The sequence below is a fragment of the Schistocerca americana genome, chromosome 4 (genome assembly GCF_021461395.2).
Source record: "Schistocerca americana isolate TAMUIC-IGC-003095 chromosome 4, iqSchAmer2.1, whole genome shotgun sequence".
Taxonomy (NCBI): Eukaryota; Metazoa; Arthropoda; class Insecta; order Orthoptera; family Acrididae; genus Schistocerca; species Schistocerca americana.
Window position 1 is genome coordinate 747,858,348 of NC_060122.1, and position 16,822 is coordinate 747,875,169.

The 16,822-nt window shown below is 43.3% G+C and overlaps 1 protein-coding gene across 1 annotated transcript in view; it reads right to left on the reverse strand.

Annotated features, from left to right (window-relative positions):
* LOC124613773 (hemicentin-2-like) overlaps nucleotides 1-16,822 on the reverse strand; it is an 803,230-nt gene that overhangs the window by 299,372 nt on the left and 487,036 nt on the right. The window contains exon 3 of the mRNA XM_047142489.1: nucleotides 13,048-13,247. Coding sequence (XP_046998445.1) covers nucleotides 13,048-13,247 — 200 coding nt within the window. The remainder of the gene's footprint in view (nucleotides 1-13,047; nucleotides 13,248-16,822) is intronic.

The window sequence follows — 16,822 nt, forward strand, 5'->3', positions numbered from 1 at the left end:
AGTTGCAAGGCGTGTTTTATGTATCCAGCAACAAGTGCGTCTAGCGAAAGATGCTTTAGTAAAGCCGGCATGTTACCAACAAATCGCCGCAGCCAATTAAATCCGGAACGCGTTAGTGATTTACTGCTGATCAACAATAACTATAATTTTGTTTCTGTCACAGACAAGTGAAAAGTATGACAACTTAGTCTGTAAATGTTTAATGTTCTTTGTGTGCTTTCTTTATGAAGATGGTTGTCTTCTAGATCTCAGGGACAGCACTTATTTAATGTTTCCTATTATTGAAAGGAAAAATATATCTACTGTTTGGAAATGTCTTCTATCCGAGAGAGAGAGGCGTTGGATTAGTACAGTCCAGTGCAGCGAGCCAGGGCGAGGCGAGGTGAGACGTCAGCGGTGACCGGTCATGCTCGGTTATCTGCGTGTCCGGAATCCGGACAACAGACATGGGGCGAGTACGTGACCGAGACGTGTGGGGCCGGACACGAGCTGCTCCGTGCCCCCGTCAACAGGCGAACAGTGACCGGTCAAACACTGAGGGTTGCAGCACTATAGTAGGCAGTCTCCTTAGTAGACCTGTTACATCTTCAAGTGACCTGCCAATAAAACGCTGTCTTTGGCTAGACGTCCCCACAACATTTTCTATGTGCTCTTTCCAATTTAAGTTGTTCATAATTGTGTTACCTAGTCATTTATTTGAATTTAGATTAGACTGATTTATCGTGTAACCGAAATTTAACGAGTTCCTTTTAGCGCTCGTGCGGGTGACCTCACACTTTTCTTTATTTAGGGTCAACTGCCACTTTTCGCACCATTCGGATATTTTTTCTAAATCATGTTGCAGTTTGTTTTGATCTTCTGATGACTTTGTCACTCGATAAACGGCAGCGTCATCTGCAAACAACCGAGGATGGCTGCTCAGATTGTCTCCCAATTCGTTTATATAGATAAGAAACTACCTTGGGGAACGCCAAAAATCTCTTTTGTTTTACTTGATGACTTTCCGTCAGTTATTACGAACTGTGACCTCTCTGACAGGAAATCACAAATCCAATCCCATAACTGAGACGGTATCCCATAAGCAAGCAATATCACTACGAGTCGCTTGTGTGGGGCAATGTAAAAAGCCTTCCGGAAATCCAAAAATACGGAATAGATCTGAAATCTATTGTCAGTAGCACTCAACACTTCAGGTGAATACAGAGCTAGTTGTGTTTCACAGGAACGATGTTTTCTAAACCCATGTTGACTGTGTGTCAATAGACAGTTTCCTTCGAGGTAATTCAGAATGTTCGAACACAATATATGTTCCAAAATCCTGCTGGTTGGTTGGTTGTTTTGGGGGAAGAGACCAAACAGCGAGGTCATCGGTCTCATCGGATTAGGGAAGGATGGGGAAGGAAGTCGGCCGTGCCCTTTCAAAGGAATCATCCCGGCATTAGCCTGGAGAGATTTAGGGAAATCACGGAAAACCTAAATCAGGATGGCCGGACGCGGGATTGAACCGTCGTCCTCCCGAATGCGAGTCCAGTGTGCTAACCACTGCGCCACCTCGCTCGGTCAAAATCCTGCTGCAAATCGACGTTAACTATTGGGCCTGTCATTTAGTGGATTACTCGTACTACCTTTCTTGAATATTGGTGTGACCTGTGCAATTTTCCAGTCTTTGAGTACGGATCTTTCGTCGAGCGAACGATTCTATATGATTGTTAAGTATGGAGCTAATGCATCAGCATACTCCGAAAGGAACCTAATTGGTATACAGTTAGGACCAGAAGACTTGCTTTTATTAAGTAATTTAAGTTGCTTCGCTACTCCGAGGATATTTACTTCCACGTTACTCATTTTGGCAGCTGTTCTCGATTCGAATTCTGGAATATTTACTTCGTCTTCTTTTGTGAAGGTATTTCGGAAGGCTGTGTTTAGTGACTCTGCTTTGGCGCCACTGTCCACTTTTCATAAGCTAACACAAGAATTTAAAAATTTCAGGAGTAATCCACGAGCTTTCAATTCGGAACTGAAGAGTTTCCTCCTCGGTCACTCCCCCCATTCTGTCGAGGAATTCCTTGAAAAATTAAGCTGACGCCTGTGTTATATTGTTGACTGCGTTTACATAAGCTTGTTCCTTGTCTTCTTTCGGGTTCATAAACATTTTATTTTATCTGTTATTCCTTTTATGTTGTAATTTCCTGTTGGACACGTACCATGACTTTGGAGATTTGCTCCTCAGTTTCACCCTACGGAAATAGAAGTGTAAAACAAAGAAAATAAAAAAAAACATTGGGAAGAGGACTGTGTGCAATGAACGGTTCGAATCAGGACCTCCAAAAAGAACATTACTAACAGCGTCATGTAAGAAATAATGCCACAATTGGCAGTTGCCATGCTATTCCACATCCTAATTCAAGCCAAAGTGTGTCCAGCAAAACCTTGTCCCGCCAACAGGATGCCGCTTAAAAAACGAGGTTCTGGCGACGCATAACTGCGTGCGGCGTGGTCAAGAACAGGTGCCATCAACGCAGAGCCGTGCAGAGGTGACTCATTAGCCAAATGAGACGAAGAGATGTGGCGTTCCAGTCAAATATTTTTTTCCAGTTAAAGCTTCAAATTTAATAATATTATACCTAAAAATTCTGTAACTTGTATATTTTATTGTGTTACTACTACTTTTATTTAGAAATTAAGACATAATATGAGCTTCTTACAGACGTAAACCAAAGTAATTCGTCCATGAAACAAATAAAGATAACAGAAAATAATACTGGATCCACTAACATCATCTCTCTCCAGCGAGGCACAAAAAACACAACAGGTAAGCTACACCAGATTGCAGATTATGCTACGCACAGTAGCTCCATTCTGTACTTATGACGTCGAGGCTTATCGTCATAGAGACGGTACGTACACGTACGAATAACTTTCCCTTTAGAGATGTTCAAAGCGACCACCTAGTATTTGGAAGTTCTTTACCACTTGCCGGATCATAATTTGTTGAACGCTACACAACACACCTGCATGCACCACTGCCGAAGCGGCAGGCACGGGAGCTCTTAGGTCGTGTACATCTATGGCAGGAGTACTATAAACTTTTTTCATTAAGGGGAGGTTTACTGTCTTTTGGTTCAAAAATCGATTTGTTTTAAAATTGCATTTTTGGATCCATAAAAGTGTTTAGAATCCACCCCTGAAACGATATTTCCGAAGTAGGGACGGAAATGTTTGTTATTCGCGGTTGAACAAAAAACGCACCTGCCTGAAATCGGCCTTTTTCACGTACCAGTTTTTTTTTTTTTTTTTTTTTTTTTTTGGAGGACGAGTTACTGTGCCGGTGCTTGGGAGGAAACACACAAAATTAAAATGAAAGTTTGAACGCGTGTGTCTAGAATTTAGCCCCCAAGCATTTGCATTCTGGTGCGAAGGCTGTGGAGATTGTGACTTTCCTGACAGTGAACAGCATCAGCGAAGTGTATTCAGCAATTCTGAAGACAGTGAAAACGATGGACGTCACCCTGGGATTCTATTCCACGCAGTTCGCCAAGCATTCAGACCACCACATGTTTCAAGCGGCCGAAAACCGACCGGCCGTACGAGCGCCTCTGGAGCAGGGCAGTATGTTCCAGATCGAGCAGAACGCCCTATGCGAGGAAGAAGAAGGACTAGTTTATGGACCAGGAATAGCAGATTGAACGTACGTACTATAATGTTGCATTTACATGTAGTCAAAACTTCAAACGCGTTTTTCTCGAAATGACGTTTCTTTTATCGCGCGGTATGGAAACTACAAACCTACTCAATCGATTGGCATAATTCTTTGTTTCCGACGAAGCTAACTAAATTGTATAGGAGTTGTACCACTTTTATTCCGATCCATCAAACAGAAATATTTTTACTTGGCCGACGAAGTCGAAAAATCGATGAAAAAACCCTATTTCTCTTCAAATGGTCGCCATTTTGTTTCCTATGGTCCAAATAACTTAAGCGAGGTACAACTTCTAAAGAATCTTATATACTTCGCTACCGTCAACTCAGTTTTGATTTCAGACCAGACGGCTGACCTGTGACACATCGCGAGTGGAGGTCTACATCGATATTTTGTTTCGTTACTGCAGCACTTCCGCCTTTACTCTTCGACATTTCCGGTCGACAAAATTCCAGTTTGTAGAGGACGTATCAATAAATATTTTGAGCAAATTGGACATTCATATCTATAACACACCCCCAAAAAAATTCTCAAAGAACATGCTTTTTTCGGGCCAAAGATAGTAAAGCTCCCCTTAAATGTTTCTGCATGTAAAAACCTAGTGGATTAAAATACGGGGAGCGTGGAGCGCATAACGTTTGACCTCTATGACCAATTTATTTCCCTGGAAGACTTAAATCGTTACGCACATTCATTCCAAAGTGTGGCGATGCACCATCATACTGAAAACATAGCTGTCACCGAGCACCAGGTTAGAAGTTTTCTAATGCGTCAAGCGAAGTATTGAAAAGGAACGTACGATACATGGTGCATTAAACTTGTCCGGCAATAGGGAAGGGTGCCAAAGCATTTCTCTCACGATATCATCCCACAGATTTATTCTAAAGCATGACTGGGAGTCACATTCATGGATGACACGTACGTTGTGTTACGAGCAATAATGACTGTTGAAGCGGTTGAAAACGTATTCACGAGTGAAGCTAGATTCTTCATTCCATATCAAATTATTTATAAAATGTTCATTATCTTCCACTTGACACGAAACCCAATCACAAAATTGTACCTCGAATTCAGTCTTCTGACCGGTGGTGTTGAGTTAACGTAAAGATAATGGATGCAGTTCTACGTCGTGAAACTAACAACTAGCCTTTCAGATATCTGGAACTGCCTTGCAGTACCACGGGTACTTCGACGTGGTTACTGGCGTACGTCTAGTGCTTTGACGGCAACTGTCCACTGTACACACATCAAAAAATGTTTTGCATCACCTCGGTTCCGCAAATTCCGGAACCCGTACAGAAAATTGGAATAGAGATCAACATAAAGATCAATTCCGCCCTTTCTATTGCTCATAAAAACTACACATTGCGTGTTGCACCACCATACAGCGAGGTCTTCAGAGGTGGTGATCCTGATTGCTGTACACACCGGTACCTCTAATACCAGTACCACGTCCTCTTGCATTGATGCATGCCTGTATTCGTCGTGGCATGCTATCCACAAGTTCATCAACGCACTGTTTGTCCACATTGTCCCACTCCAGAGCGACGTTTCGGCGTAGATACTTCAAGGGGGTTGGTGGGTCACGTCGTCCATAAACAGCCGTTTTCAATCTATCCCAGGCGTGTTCGATAGGGTTCATGTCTGGACATGCTGGCCACTCTAGTCGAGCGATGTCGCTATCCCGAAGGAAGTCGTTCACAAGATGTGCACTATGGGGGTGCGAAATGTCGCCAATATGCTGCCGATATGGTTGCCGCTATCGGTCGGAGGATGGCATTCACACATCGTACAGCTGTTGCGGCGCATGCCGTGACCACCAGCGGTGTACGTCGGCCCTACATAATGTCATCCCAACACAGCAGGGAACCTCCACCTTGTTGCACTCGCTGGACAGTGTGTCTAAGGAGTTCAGCCTGACCTGTCGTAACACGTCGTCCTGTGGCTGCACGAAAAGCATTATTCAATATGGTGGCGTTGCTGTCAGGGGTCCTCCGAGCCGTAATCCGCAGGCAGCTGTCATCCGCTGCAGTAGTAGCCCTTGGGCGGCCTGAGAGAGGCATGTCATCGACAGTTCCTGTCTCTTTGTATCTCCTCTATGTTCGAACAACACTGCTTTGGTTCACTCCGAGAAGCCTAGACACTTCTCCTGTTGAGAGCCCTTCCTGTCACAAAGTAACAATGCGGACGCGATCGAACCGCGGTATTGACCGTCTAGGTATGGTGGAACTACAGACAACACGAGCCGTGTAACTACTTCCCAGTGGAATGACAACTGATCGGCTGTTGGACCACCTCCGTCTAATAGGCGGTGCTCATTGCTGGTTGTTTACATCTTTGGGTGAGTTTAGTGACACCTCTGAAGAGTCAAAGGGACTGTGTCTGTGATACAATATCCACAGTCAATGTCTATCTTCAGGAATTCTCGGAACTGGGGTGATGCAAAACTTTTTTTGATGTGTATATATGAATGAAGATTTCTCGAAGACTACGAAAACCATTCTTATCGGGACTTCGCCTTTATGGCTACCATGCAACATACGCAAGAGCAGCAGCAGCTACGTTATCGAATGCACGCAGCTACAAAATCATATCGACGTATTCATCGTAGGTCTGACGTCCCTACAATTTTCTCAGTGAACTACCACTGCTGGCACGGTGGTACGACGTGGTACACGCTACTCTGTACATTCTGGTGAGCTACACGATGTGTTAGTGTTGCCAGCTTCTCGTTTTCATACATGTTTTCAAAATGCACCCAATCTGATTTTGCCATTTCATACATGTTTGCAAAATGCACCCACTCTGATTTTGCCAGGTAAACTTTTGTCTTCAATGTGCATGAGAAATCACATATCGACCTCCGAGTGCGCCAATTTTTCTTCACGCTGTATGGAGGTGCACGTCATATCATAGAAACAATGTACTAGATACCTGTTTCCACTCACCGCAATGTCTTATTGCAACATTGTCTGGGGTAACTGCTCATTGGGGTACAAAATTATTTCTTGCACGGATGCCTGTATAAGGGGAAACTGTAGCGACCCCAAAGAACCTCTTGTTGACGTATATTTAAACAGTTGGTCATACTGGTAACATCCCTTTTGTACATTTACCCCCTCATAAAATTCGTTGTCAACAACCAGTCACAGTTTGAGTATTACAGTAACATTTATCATCATAACGCTAGAAGGAGAAATGATATACGCTATCAACCAGAGAGCCTATCGAGACCTACGAATGCAACTGCTAGGATTCTACTGGAAAAAAATTAAAAAATCAGTCATAGAAGTGAACTAGCTGAGGAGATTGTGTAGGATGTCTCGGCGTCACCACGTAAGATATACAATTAGAAAAATTACATAGACTCAAGAAAGCATCACAAATAGAAAGGCAGCTCGCCTAGTATGGTCACAGAAAACGAATGACAGGTGCAAAATGTGACCTTGAGGTACCATCCGCGGGGAACAAAGAGGAGAGGGACCCCAGAGGCTGCCCGGTTAGAGGGGATAAAAGAGGTCACGAAAGAGCAGAAAAATAAAAGAAGGCGACGAAGCATGCCCAGGTGGAAACCGTTTTCTTCACTTATGTGGGATGCAGCGGCAGCTGTAAGAACCGCACAGGAAGAAGATCACACATTTATCCATCACACAGCCTACAGAAAGGACTTTGGCCTTCGCCGTAAAAATGTTTGACCAACTACCCAGTAATATAACAGTCGAATGAATAACAAAATTAGCTTTAGACCCAAACTAAAATCATATTTGCATGACAATGCCTTATATTTCAGAATTTCTGAACGTGTAGTAGTATGAATGTGTGTGTACGTAAGAGTGTCACTGAACATAGTGAAGAGACTATCACTGTAAGCATGTTTTCCTTTTCCCTGTCAGCCGACCGAGATGGCCACGTGGTTCTAAGCGCTGCAGTCCGGAACCGCGCGACTGCTACGGTCGCAGGTTCGAATCCTGCCTCGGGCATGGATGTGTGTGATGTCCTTAGGTTAGTTAGGTTTAAGTAGTTCTAAGTTCTAGGGGACTGATGAGCTCAGATGTTAAGTCCCATAGTGCTCAGAGCCATTTGAACCATTTTCCCTGTCATTGAGTGCCTGACTAGACCATGTTCCAGTCCCATGACGTTGTTCCATAACGATATTTACTGAACAACCCTGCATAAGGCCAGGATAACTGTCCCATATCCAAGACTATTCAAAATTCCTATTACAGACCTCTAGAGGTTGTAGGTGAAGTTTTGATGGGGAGCGTCTGTACGTAAATGTACCGTTTGGGCAGAAAATAAATTTGAAGATCGGATCATTTTCAAATCTCTCACTTCATGGTACGCGGACAAGTTGAGAATAGAGCCCATGTTACAATTATGGCATCCGTTAACATCTTAGTACCAATACAACAACCGCAGCGAGAAATTAGTATATTCGAAACTTGGACGTGCTCCACAGTCACCCTGCACTCTTGTCTTTGAAGAGGACGTTCTTCGTCACATCGAAGAGAACGTGAAGAGACATATTCAAGACACTGCCTATGCTTTGTACTCCTACAGCACTCAGGTCAGAGTGCATTGTCTCCTGTGTGAGCGAACCGTGAAGCGGGAGATTTGAGAGCTATACGATCCTTAAACTGATTTTACATCCAAACAGTACATTTCCGAACAAGAGTCCGTCATCAAAACTTCATCTGCTAAGTCCCCCACAAAACCCCTCGTAGCAGGCACAGTGGGCATGATTTCTGGTGCCTGTCTGTGAGTCTGGCGAACGCCACGGACTGCAGCAGCCACAAATTTATAGAAATTAGAAATTTACTATCTCTGTCAAGGAACCCTGGGGGTGAGAAATTTTCACAGTATTGCACTAGAAATTCAGACGCACCTCTTGTTGAAGCAACAAAGTCATTTTTGATGAGGTTTCACACTTAACGTGTCACTGTGAAGTGGAAACACGAGGGAACAACCACAACTAAATCAAGGCCAGAGTGACCTCGTAACTGCGGACAGAGACCGTCGACCACTGCGGGGGATGGTTGAAAAATGTCGCATGGAACTAGTGGGAGGTGTCACTATTGGTTTTTCAAAGTACTACCAGCAGCCGAGCTAGCTCAACGAGTGTGCGAAGGGAGCCAAGAAGAATGGGGTACGACGGTAGAGCAACTACGCTGCAGTTTGAAAATTCGCTCTGGAAATGGTAGAGCAGCTCATCACAAGATACACATTCTAGTAATCAGTCCTAAGCGACGCTTGCGGTTGCCCCATGTACGTCACCACTGGACAGGTGGTGACCGGAAGCGAGTGATTTGGAGTGCTGAATGAAGCTACACTCTGTGGTAATCTCATGGAAGGGCTTGGGTTTAAGTGAATGCCAGAAGAAAGCAACCTGCCATCACGTGTGCTGCCAGCAGTGAAGTAGGGGGGAAGTGATGTTATAGTATGGGGCTGTTTCTCGTGGTAAGGTTGTAGTCTCCTTATTGCGCTTAAAGAAAGGCTTAGTGCGAAAGGATACTAACACATTTTAAAGCGTTGAGCACTTCGTAAATAGAGGAACAGTTCCGAGACGTTGACTGTATCAGCGTGAAAATGCACCCTGTTATGAAGCAGCATCCGTGAAGCACTGGATGTGGACACAAGCATTCCAGAAGTGGATGTGCCTGCCCAAAGCTCCGTATTTCTCCTTCATTCCAGGTCCCACCTTCCCTGGTATCGTCTCTTGAGGAAGAATGCGCTGCCATTCGTCCACAGACATTGAGACACCTCACTGAAAGAGGCCCCAGCAGAAACCATGACAGCACGAAGTCGAAAGTTCTACACACCCCATATTAACGAACGTTAACAGTTACCCGGGTACTTTTGATGAAATAGGTACAAAAATTCAAAGAGCTGCGAACAGTCACTCAATAAATACTTCTTTATTTTCATGAATAACTGATCGAACATTTTTAGGTTCATCTTACAGATGAGGCTCGCAGGACTGCATATACTGGATGGTGACCTGTTTTTAGAGTACAGTCTTTCATAAAATAATAATGTGTCTTCTTTCAATTGAAACTGTAATGGGTTTACGAGTGTTTCAGGACGACAGTGTGTTCGGACCGCCATTGTCAACCGGTTCATTTCCCATGTGGATATAGCGAATACAGAGACCATCAAGAAATTAATGCACTGTTACTACAACGGATTAGAGTGAATGAGGATTGCTTTTAGAAGTGAAGCAGGTTTCCAGGAAACTAGGACCACCAGTATAACTTTTCCTAGTGATTAACTTTTTATACGACTGAGGGGGTCTTACTTTTCGAAAACGTCTAGTACACTGGATATGCTTTATACTTGTTAAATACCCTAATGTAGTCTCACTGCAGATGGTAAGCTGTCTGATCCACGTAACGACGCTTGCGTTGTCCAAACAAGAAGAGTTCCCTGCGTTGCCCGGATGGTATGTATTTATTCTAATATTCTATCTGTACATCTCCAGCCCCCTCTCCACCTATCTGTCCATCTCCTACTCCCTTTCTCGCTGTCCATCTCCTCCTCCACCCCCCCCCCCCCCCATCAGTCCAGCTCTTAATTACTCCTTTACCCCTTTCCGTCAGTCCAGTTTCATCGTTGGCTTTTCTCTGCTCATCATCAAGCCCCACGCCCAATAGGAGGTTGCTAGTTCTTACTCCCACAGTATTTCTTTCGAGATAGTAAGTAATAGGTGTACAAAGTTTGGCTGAAATCGATGCAGTGGTTTCGAAGGAGCTTTTTAGACGCGGCTTTGTCCGCGTACGCACGTGTTACATATATTTCACATGTAATTAACACATTTCGCTCTTATTTGTGCACGTACTTCATCTGTATCTTTTGCGAATTTAGCATTGTAGTTTCGTTTTCTTGCTGTTCAGTGCCTATGACGACGCTTCTCCTCAAGTGTGTCCACCTGCTTAGCTAGGTAATAATGTGCTCGCCCTTAAACGCAAACGGACCCGGGTTGGATCCCGGCCAGGTTGGAGATTTTCTTCTCTCGGGGAGTGAGTGTTGTGTTGTCCTCATCATCATTTCATCCTCATTACCGGCGTGCAAATCGCCCAGTGTGGCGTCGTCTGGAGTAAGACTAGCGCTTGGAGGTCGAACTTCTCCGGATGGAGCCTCCCGGCCAACGATGCCATACGCTCGTTTCATTTCATTTCCTCAAGTGTGTATCAAATTGGTATATGATTGTGCATGTAAAATGTAAATGTCGTGTGACTAGGGACCGTTCGCCGGGTACAAGTCTTTCGATTTGACGCCACTCGGCTACTTGCGCGTCGATGAGGATAAAATGATGACGATTAGGACAACACAACAACCAGTCCCTGAGCGGAGAAAATCTCCGACCTAGCCGTGAAACTTTTTTTTTCTTTTTTTTTTTAATGTTAGGAAAAAAAATTGGTAGTGTAAACACGCGAACCAGAGCCCTACTCAACAACTGGATACAGGTTTTTTTTAAGATTACCACTTTTTTATTTCTTTATTTTTTTGAAAACAAATACTCCAATTATACTGACTTCGCCTTCCAGTAAACAAAAATTTTAGTCTCCTTCGCGTCTTGATGGCGAAGAAGCAATCTTGTGGAACAAAAAAAAAAAAAAAAAAAGAAACGTTTCTCAAAGCCAAAATCAAATTTCATTTTCCTTTAAGAAGAAATTATGAGGAATAAATAAGGAAAAGTTTTCTTTTATTTTTCTTATTTTAATACATAAAGTCGTCGTGCGACTTGTAGGTAAAGACCAGTTCTTATAGGAGCGCCTGAAGTGTCTCCGCCTACAGCACGCCAGCTCGTCCAAACGTGTCTTCTCATTGCGTAGGCGTGGGTTCTGGGTAGCAGATCTATTCAGTTCGGTTCGGTTAATACAGTTTTCAGCTTTTCACGGCTTGGACGTTCCAGCAACGAGGTGGCTCATCGAAGGTGCTCCGTAAGAAACTGGAAAAATATTGCTTATAGCGTGGGTTGCGTATCAGGACGCAGTGTCGTTCGTTGAGATAAGTCCAATATCCTAGCGTAGACTTGTCGCCAGAAGTAAAAAGATAGCGGATCGTGTGGCCACAGATCCAATTCACAGAGTGAGTTTTGGTGGAGGGGTAGAAAGTCTGATCGGGGTACAATAGCATGTGGACGTCGATCTGAGCTGGTGTCTGTCGAGTAAGAAACGCCAAAAATCGCCGCCCAAGTGTCCAGACGTCGAATGCTGTGCCACAGTGGAACCGGTGGACATCCGTGTCATCCACTCCACAGTGGGTGCAGAGGGATTAACCTGCGATATGGATGCGGTGTAGACGATCTCGGTTAACTGGTTTGCCATTCACGGTGATGTACCACGCTGATTGAACGTCTGATTCGAGAAAACGTGCATGGATCGCCTTCCATATGTGTCACCACACGTACTGTGGATACTTACGTTCGATGGGGTTGGACAGGCGGCACTGTTGTAACAATTCGAAGAGGTACAAACGTGTAAGTGGTAAGGACCGGTAGACATAACTGAACTCCAGGAAAAATCGTTGGATGTAATGAAAGGGGCTTGGAATGGTCGATACCAGTACGGGGGCGGACAATGAGGCCGGCGCAAAGTTGTGAAGCAGGAGGCTAGTAAGGCTCTGCGGGCAGCGATGAGAAAGTTTTAGTTGGTATTGATCGAACCCGGGCCATTAAGCATTGACATTCTGCCGCGCTGACCACTCAGCTACCGGAGGTGGACATTGTGTAGGTGCATCCAGTTGTATATGTGGACACTATCTACTACATGTGATGCGAACAGAGTTAACAGTAAAGAAGTAATAAATTAAAACGTCATGCATGACCCGGCAGTTTTACTGCAGGAACAGAAAAAATGCAGTGACCGAGAAACTTTTTTCCTTTCATCAGCAAAAAAGAGTCTCGTAAAGCTTTGAAATTATGCGGAGAGTTCGTTTCAAGCCACTGAGAACACACATTCCCAACTAGCGGATGAATTTAGTCGAACCGCGCGACTGCTACGGTCGCAGGTTCGAATCCTGCCTCGGGCATGGATGTGTGTGATGTCCTTAGGTTAGTTAGGTTTGAGTAGTTCTAAGTTCTAGGGGACTGATGACCACAGATGTTAAGTCCCATAGTGCTCAGAGCCATTTTTTTGAATTTAGTCTTGCCATTTGTGGAGCTACAATCTTTCTCACCCCCTACTGATCTTCTTTGGGGTGGAGGTGGTTGTTTCCATACATTAAGCGTTTCGCGTACCAAGTTTGGCTGTAATCGGTCAACTGGTTTAGGAAGTGATGTGGACCATACATACATATATACATTCCTTTTTGTAATGTGTACGGATGCTAAATCTAGTGCTGCTTACCGATGACGGTGAGGTTGACCCTGGAGTTGCGGGTCTGGGCGACGCGGAAGTCGACACGGCAGCGGTAGACGGCGGCGTCGGAGGCGAGCGCGCGCCGGATGAGCAGCTCGGCGGGCCTCCGGTCGGCCCAGAAGTGCGCGCGGCCGTCCAGCACCTCCTGGTCCGACCAGCGCTGCAGCTGCCCGCCGCGCGCGTCCATGCTGCAACACGCGGATGGCAGGCTAGCTGGGGCCGTCTCCCACAAATACACTCACGACTTATCAGAATGCCGATACAAAGGCTATTTAAGAAGTAAAATGTTATACAGACTGTAAGACTTGTATCTTTCTATTGTCTATTGTCAAACCACAATTTGTGCAAGATGTTTAGCAATAATTAATATTTGTAATGTTAGAAAATAATTGTGTAGCAGGGAATGTCTGCACCAAAGTATTGTTGGCAGGAGACACCGCACGTTGATACAATTTTAAAAAGGGCGGGAGACACCGCGTGTGGATACATTTTAAGAAAAGAGCGGGAAAGACCGCGCATTGATACAGTTTCTAATAGTAGCAGGGATTGTCTGTACCAGAAAGCATTGTTGCCGGGTGAGAGACCGCACTTCAGCGTTCGTAGACAGTCAGTAGTAAGCGAGATGTGAAGAGAGTCGGTAGCAGGTCTGAAGCGAGTGGTTGAGAGGAGCGGTGTGCCTGCCAGCCACCAGCTATGATTTACAAGAGATTATAAACGGATGTACAGAGACATCAGCTAACTAAGAGGAACTGTTGTTGTTGTGGTCTTCAGTGCTGAGACTGATGCAGCTTTCCATGCTACTCTATCCTCTGCAAGCCTCTTCATCTCCCAGTACCTACTGCAACCTACATCCTTCTGAATCTGCTTGGTGTATTCATCTCTTGGTCTCCCTCTACGATTTTTACCCTCCACGCTGCCCTCCAATACTAAATGGGTGATCCCTTGGTGCCTCAGAACATGTATTACCAATCGATCACTTCTTCTAGTCACGTTGTGCCACAAACTTCTCTTCTCCCCAATCCTATTCAACACTTCCTCATTAGTTATGTGATCTACCCATCTAATCTTCAGTATTCTTGCCGGCCGGAGTGGCCGTGCGGTTCTAGGCGCTTCAGTCTGGAACCGCGCGACAGCTACGGTCGCAGGTTCAAATCCTGCCTCGGGAATGGATGTGTGTGATGTCTTTAGGTTAGTTAGGTTTAAGTAGTTCTTAGTTCTAGGGGACTGATGACTTCAGATGTTAAGTTCCATAGAGCTCTGAGCCATCTGAACCATTCAGCATTCTTCTGTAGCACCACATTTCGAAAGCTTCTATTCTCTTCTTGTCTAAACTATTTATCGTCCATCTTTCACTTCCATAAAAATCTTTCAGAAGGGGAACTAATATTACTGAATTATTCTTTTTTGAGAAACTCAAGACTACTGAAGGTATGTTTGCGCAATGCTAGTTGTAAGATTATTTAAAAAAGTAAGTCCCATTTGAACGTTTGTAAAATCATTTCATTCAGAATATAATTAATTTTTGCCAGCAATGTTGCATTATGATAGTAATCCATCCCGAAAACCATCAACGTAAAACTTTGCAAAATTTTATTGTTGCCAAGAAAAAGTTTAACTGTGAATTACGTAACGTCAGTCACATTAATTAAAGAATAACGTCAGCTTTGCTATTAAAAAATAACGACACATTCTATGTTTCGTGGAAATAATCATAAAATCACTTTTAATAAGCAGCAATTAAATTTGTATCCGAAGATTGAGAAAGATAATAAATGTCATAGGGAAGATTTCATTTGTTATTATTAAGCAAGAGACAGAAATCCCAAGGGAAGGTTTCATAGGTTATTGTAGAAGGGAAGGCTGCGTAACAAAAGAGATATCGAGGGGACGGGAAGGTTTCAAGACGAACATGCCATGCTAAAAGAGCTTCAGTCATTCCAACCAAATTTCGTGGAAACAGAAAAAGTATCATTAAGCATAATATTGGGGTAAAAATCAGAATTCGTTACACCATGTGAAAACAATTAAAGAAACGAACGTAAAAAATTTAAACCATGTTGCCTGATGTCCCCTTAGCAAATTTCGGGATTTCCTAAAGTAGTTACGGTTTTTGCTCTTTAGAAATGTGTTCACAGTGGCTTTAACTCCACCCACAAATTCAAGCTCTCCTTCACGACATGGGACACGGGCAACGGCTTATGACACCGCTAGAAAGGAACGGCTATGACAAGGTATGAATAGACGGGAACTGTCAACAGGAATGCAACTCAGAATCAGAACTATGTACAAGAAATACGTGAACCGCGTTATATTGGACGACAAAAAATCAGAATCGTTTACAACGGGCTCGGCAGGGAAGTGTGCTGTAGCCATTGCTTTTTAATATATAGGCAACAACATAAGAAAAGTTCACTAAGGTTCAGCAGCAGATGATAGGAAAATGGTATCATATGCAGATGGTGTTCTGATTTCGGAAGAAACTGAGCAGAATTTTCAACAACAACTAAACACCTGGCAGAGAGTAATTCAAGAAACAGGCATGCAAATAAGCTTAATAAAAACTGATGTAATGAAAGCAGGAAAAATGAAAAAAATGAAGGATGTTACTTGCAGTGAAAAAGTTGTTAAAGAAGTTGATATTTTCAGGTACCGAGTGATTAAATTAATGAAGAAAGGAAACACAAGAATGAAAATTCGTAGAGAATAGAAAACTGTTCGAAATTTTTGTTATTGTCTATTGGACGTAATTAGAAATTGGAAAATACTTGCCGAAGCAAAGATCATAACGTACAAGTCATGTTACATTCCAGTTATGACCTATGGATCAGAATGCTGGAGTTGTACAAAGAAGGAACTGATTAGAATACAAGCAACAGGGATGCGCTTTCTGCAAGGGATCCTGGGTAAGAAGTGAAGGGTAACGAATGAAATAATACGAAATATAATAACGATCAAGCCCCTAAAAGAAATTACGGAGATTAATAGGATTAAACGGTTTGGTCACGTAAAATACTGTGGCCAGACAGACTACTGAGATCTAGAGCCCTAGAATGAACATAATCCGGACGAAAATCGATTGGAAGACGACGCAGAAGTCGGAAATACTAGGTGAAGGATTATCTGAACCGAGGAGGACTGCTATGGGAGGATAAGCTAAATGGTAGGAAAGAGAATCTTAGCAAAAGCTCTGTGACCGACTTGCATAAGCAAACGAGTGGCTTTAAAAATAACCGAAAATTACAAATGTGTTGAAAAAAGTAATCTGGTGTTGTATGTAAAATATCATAAACTGAATTATATAAATATAATAAACAGTATCGCCTTATCTCTTGAACAGTTTTACCGAAGTTTCATCTGACGCAGAAATCTTCTTGTATAACCGCTGCCAAAAAGTCTTGAAGTCAACTATATCCGTTGCATCGAATTGTGTGAGAAAAAATTTGGTCAATGCTAGTATTTGTTTTGAGCCTTGTTAGTTTGTGTAACCACTATATATATATATATATATATATATATATATATATATATATACTTCGTTGAGTTCCAGTTTTCCAATATATATATATATATATATATATATATATATATATACTTCGTTGAGCTCCAATATATATATATTGGAAAACTGGAGCTTAACGAAGTATGCACTTTCTTCTGTAAGCTTCAGCTGATCGTTCCTGTATCAGTTACTGAATTACATTAATTATATGCCAACAGATGAGGGCACAAATACATATATATATGACAACCAGAAACACCAATC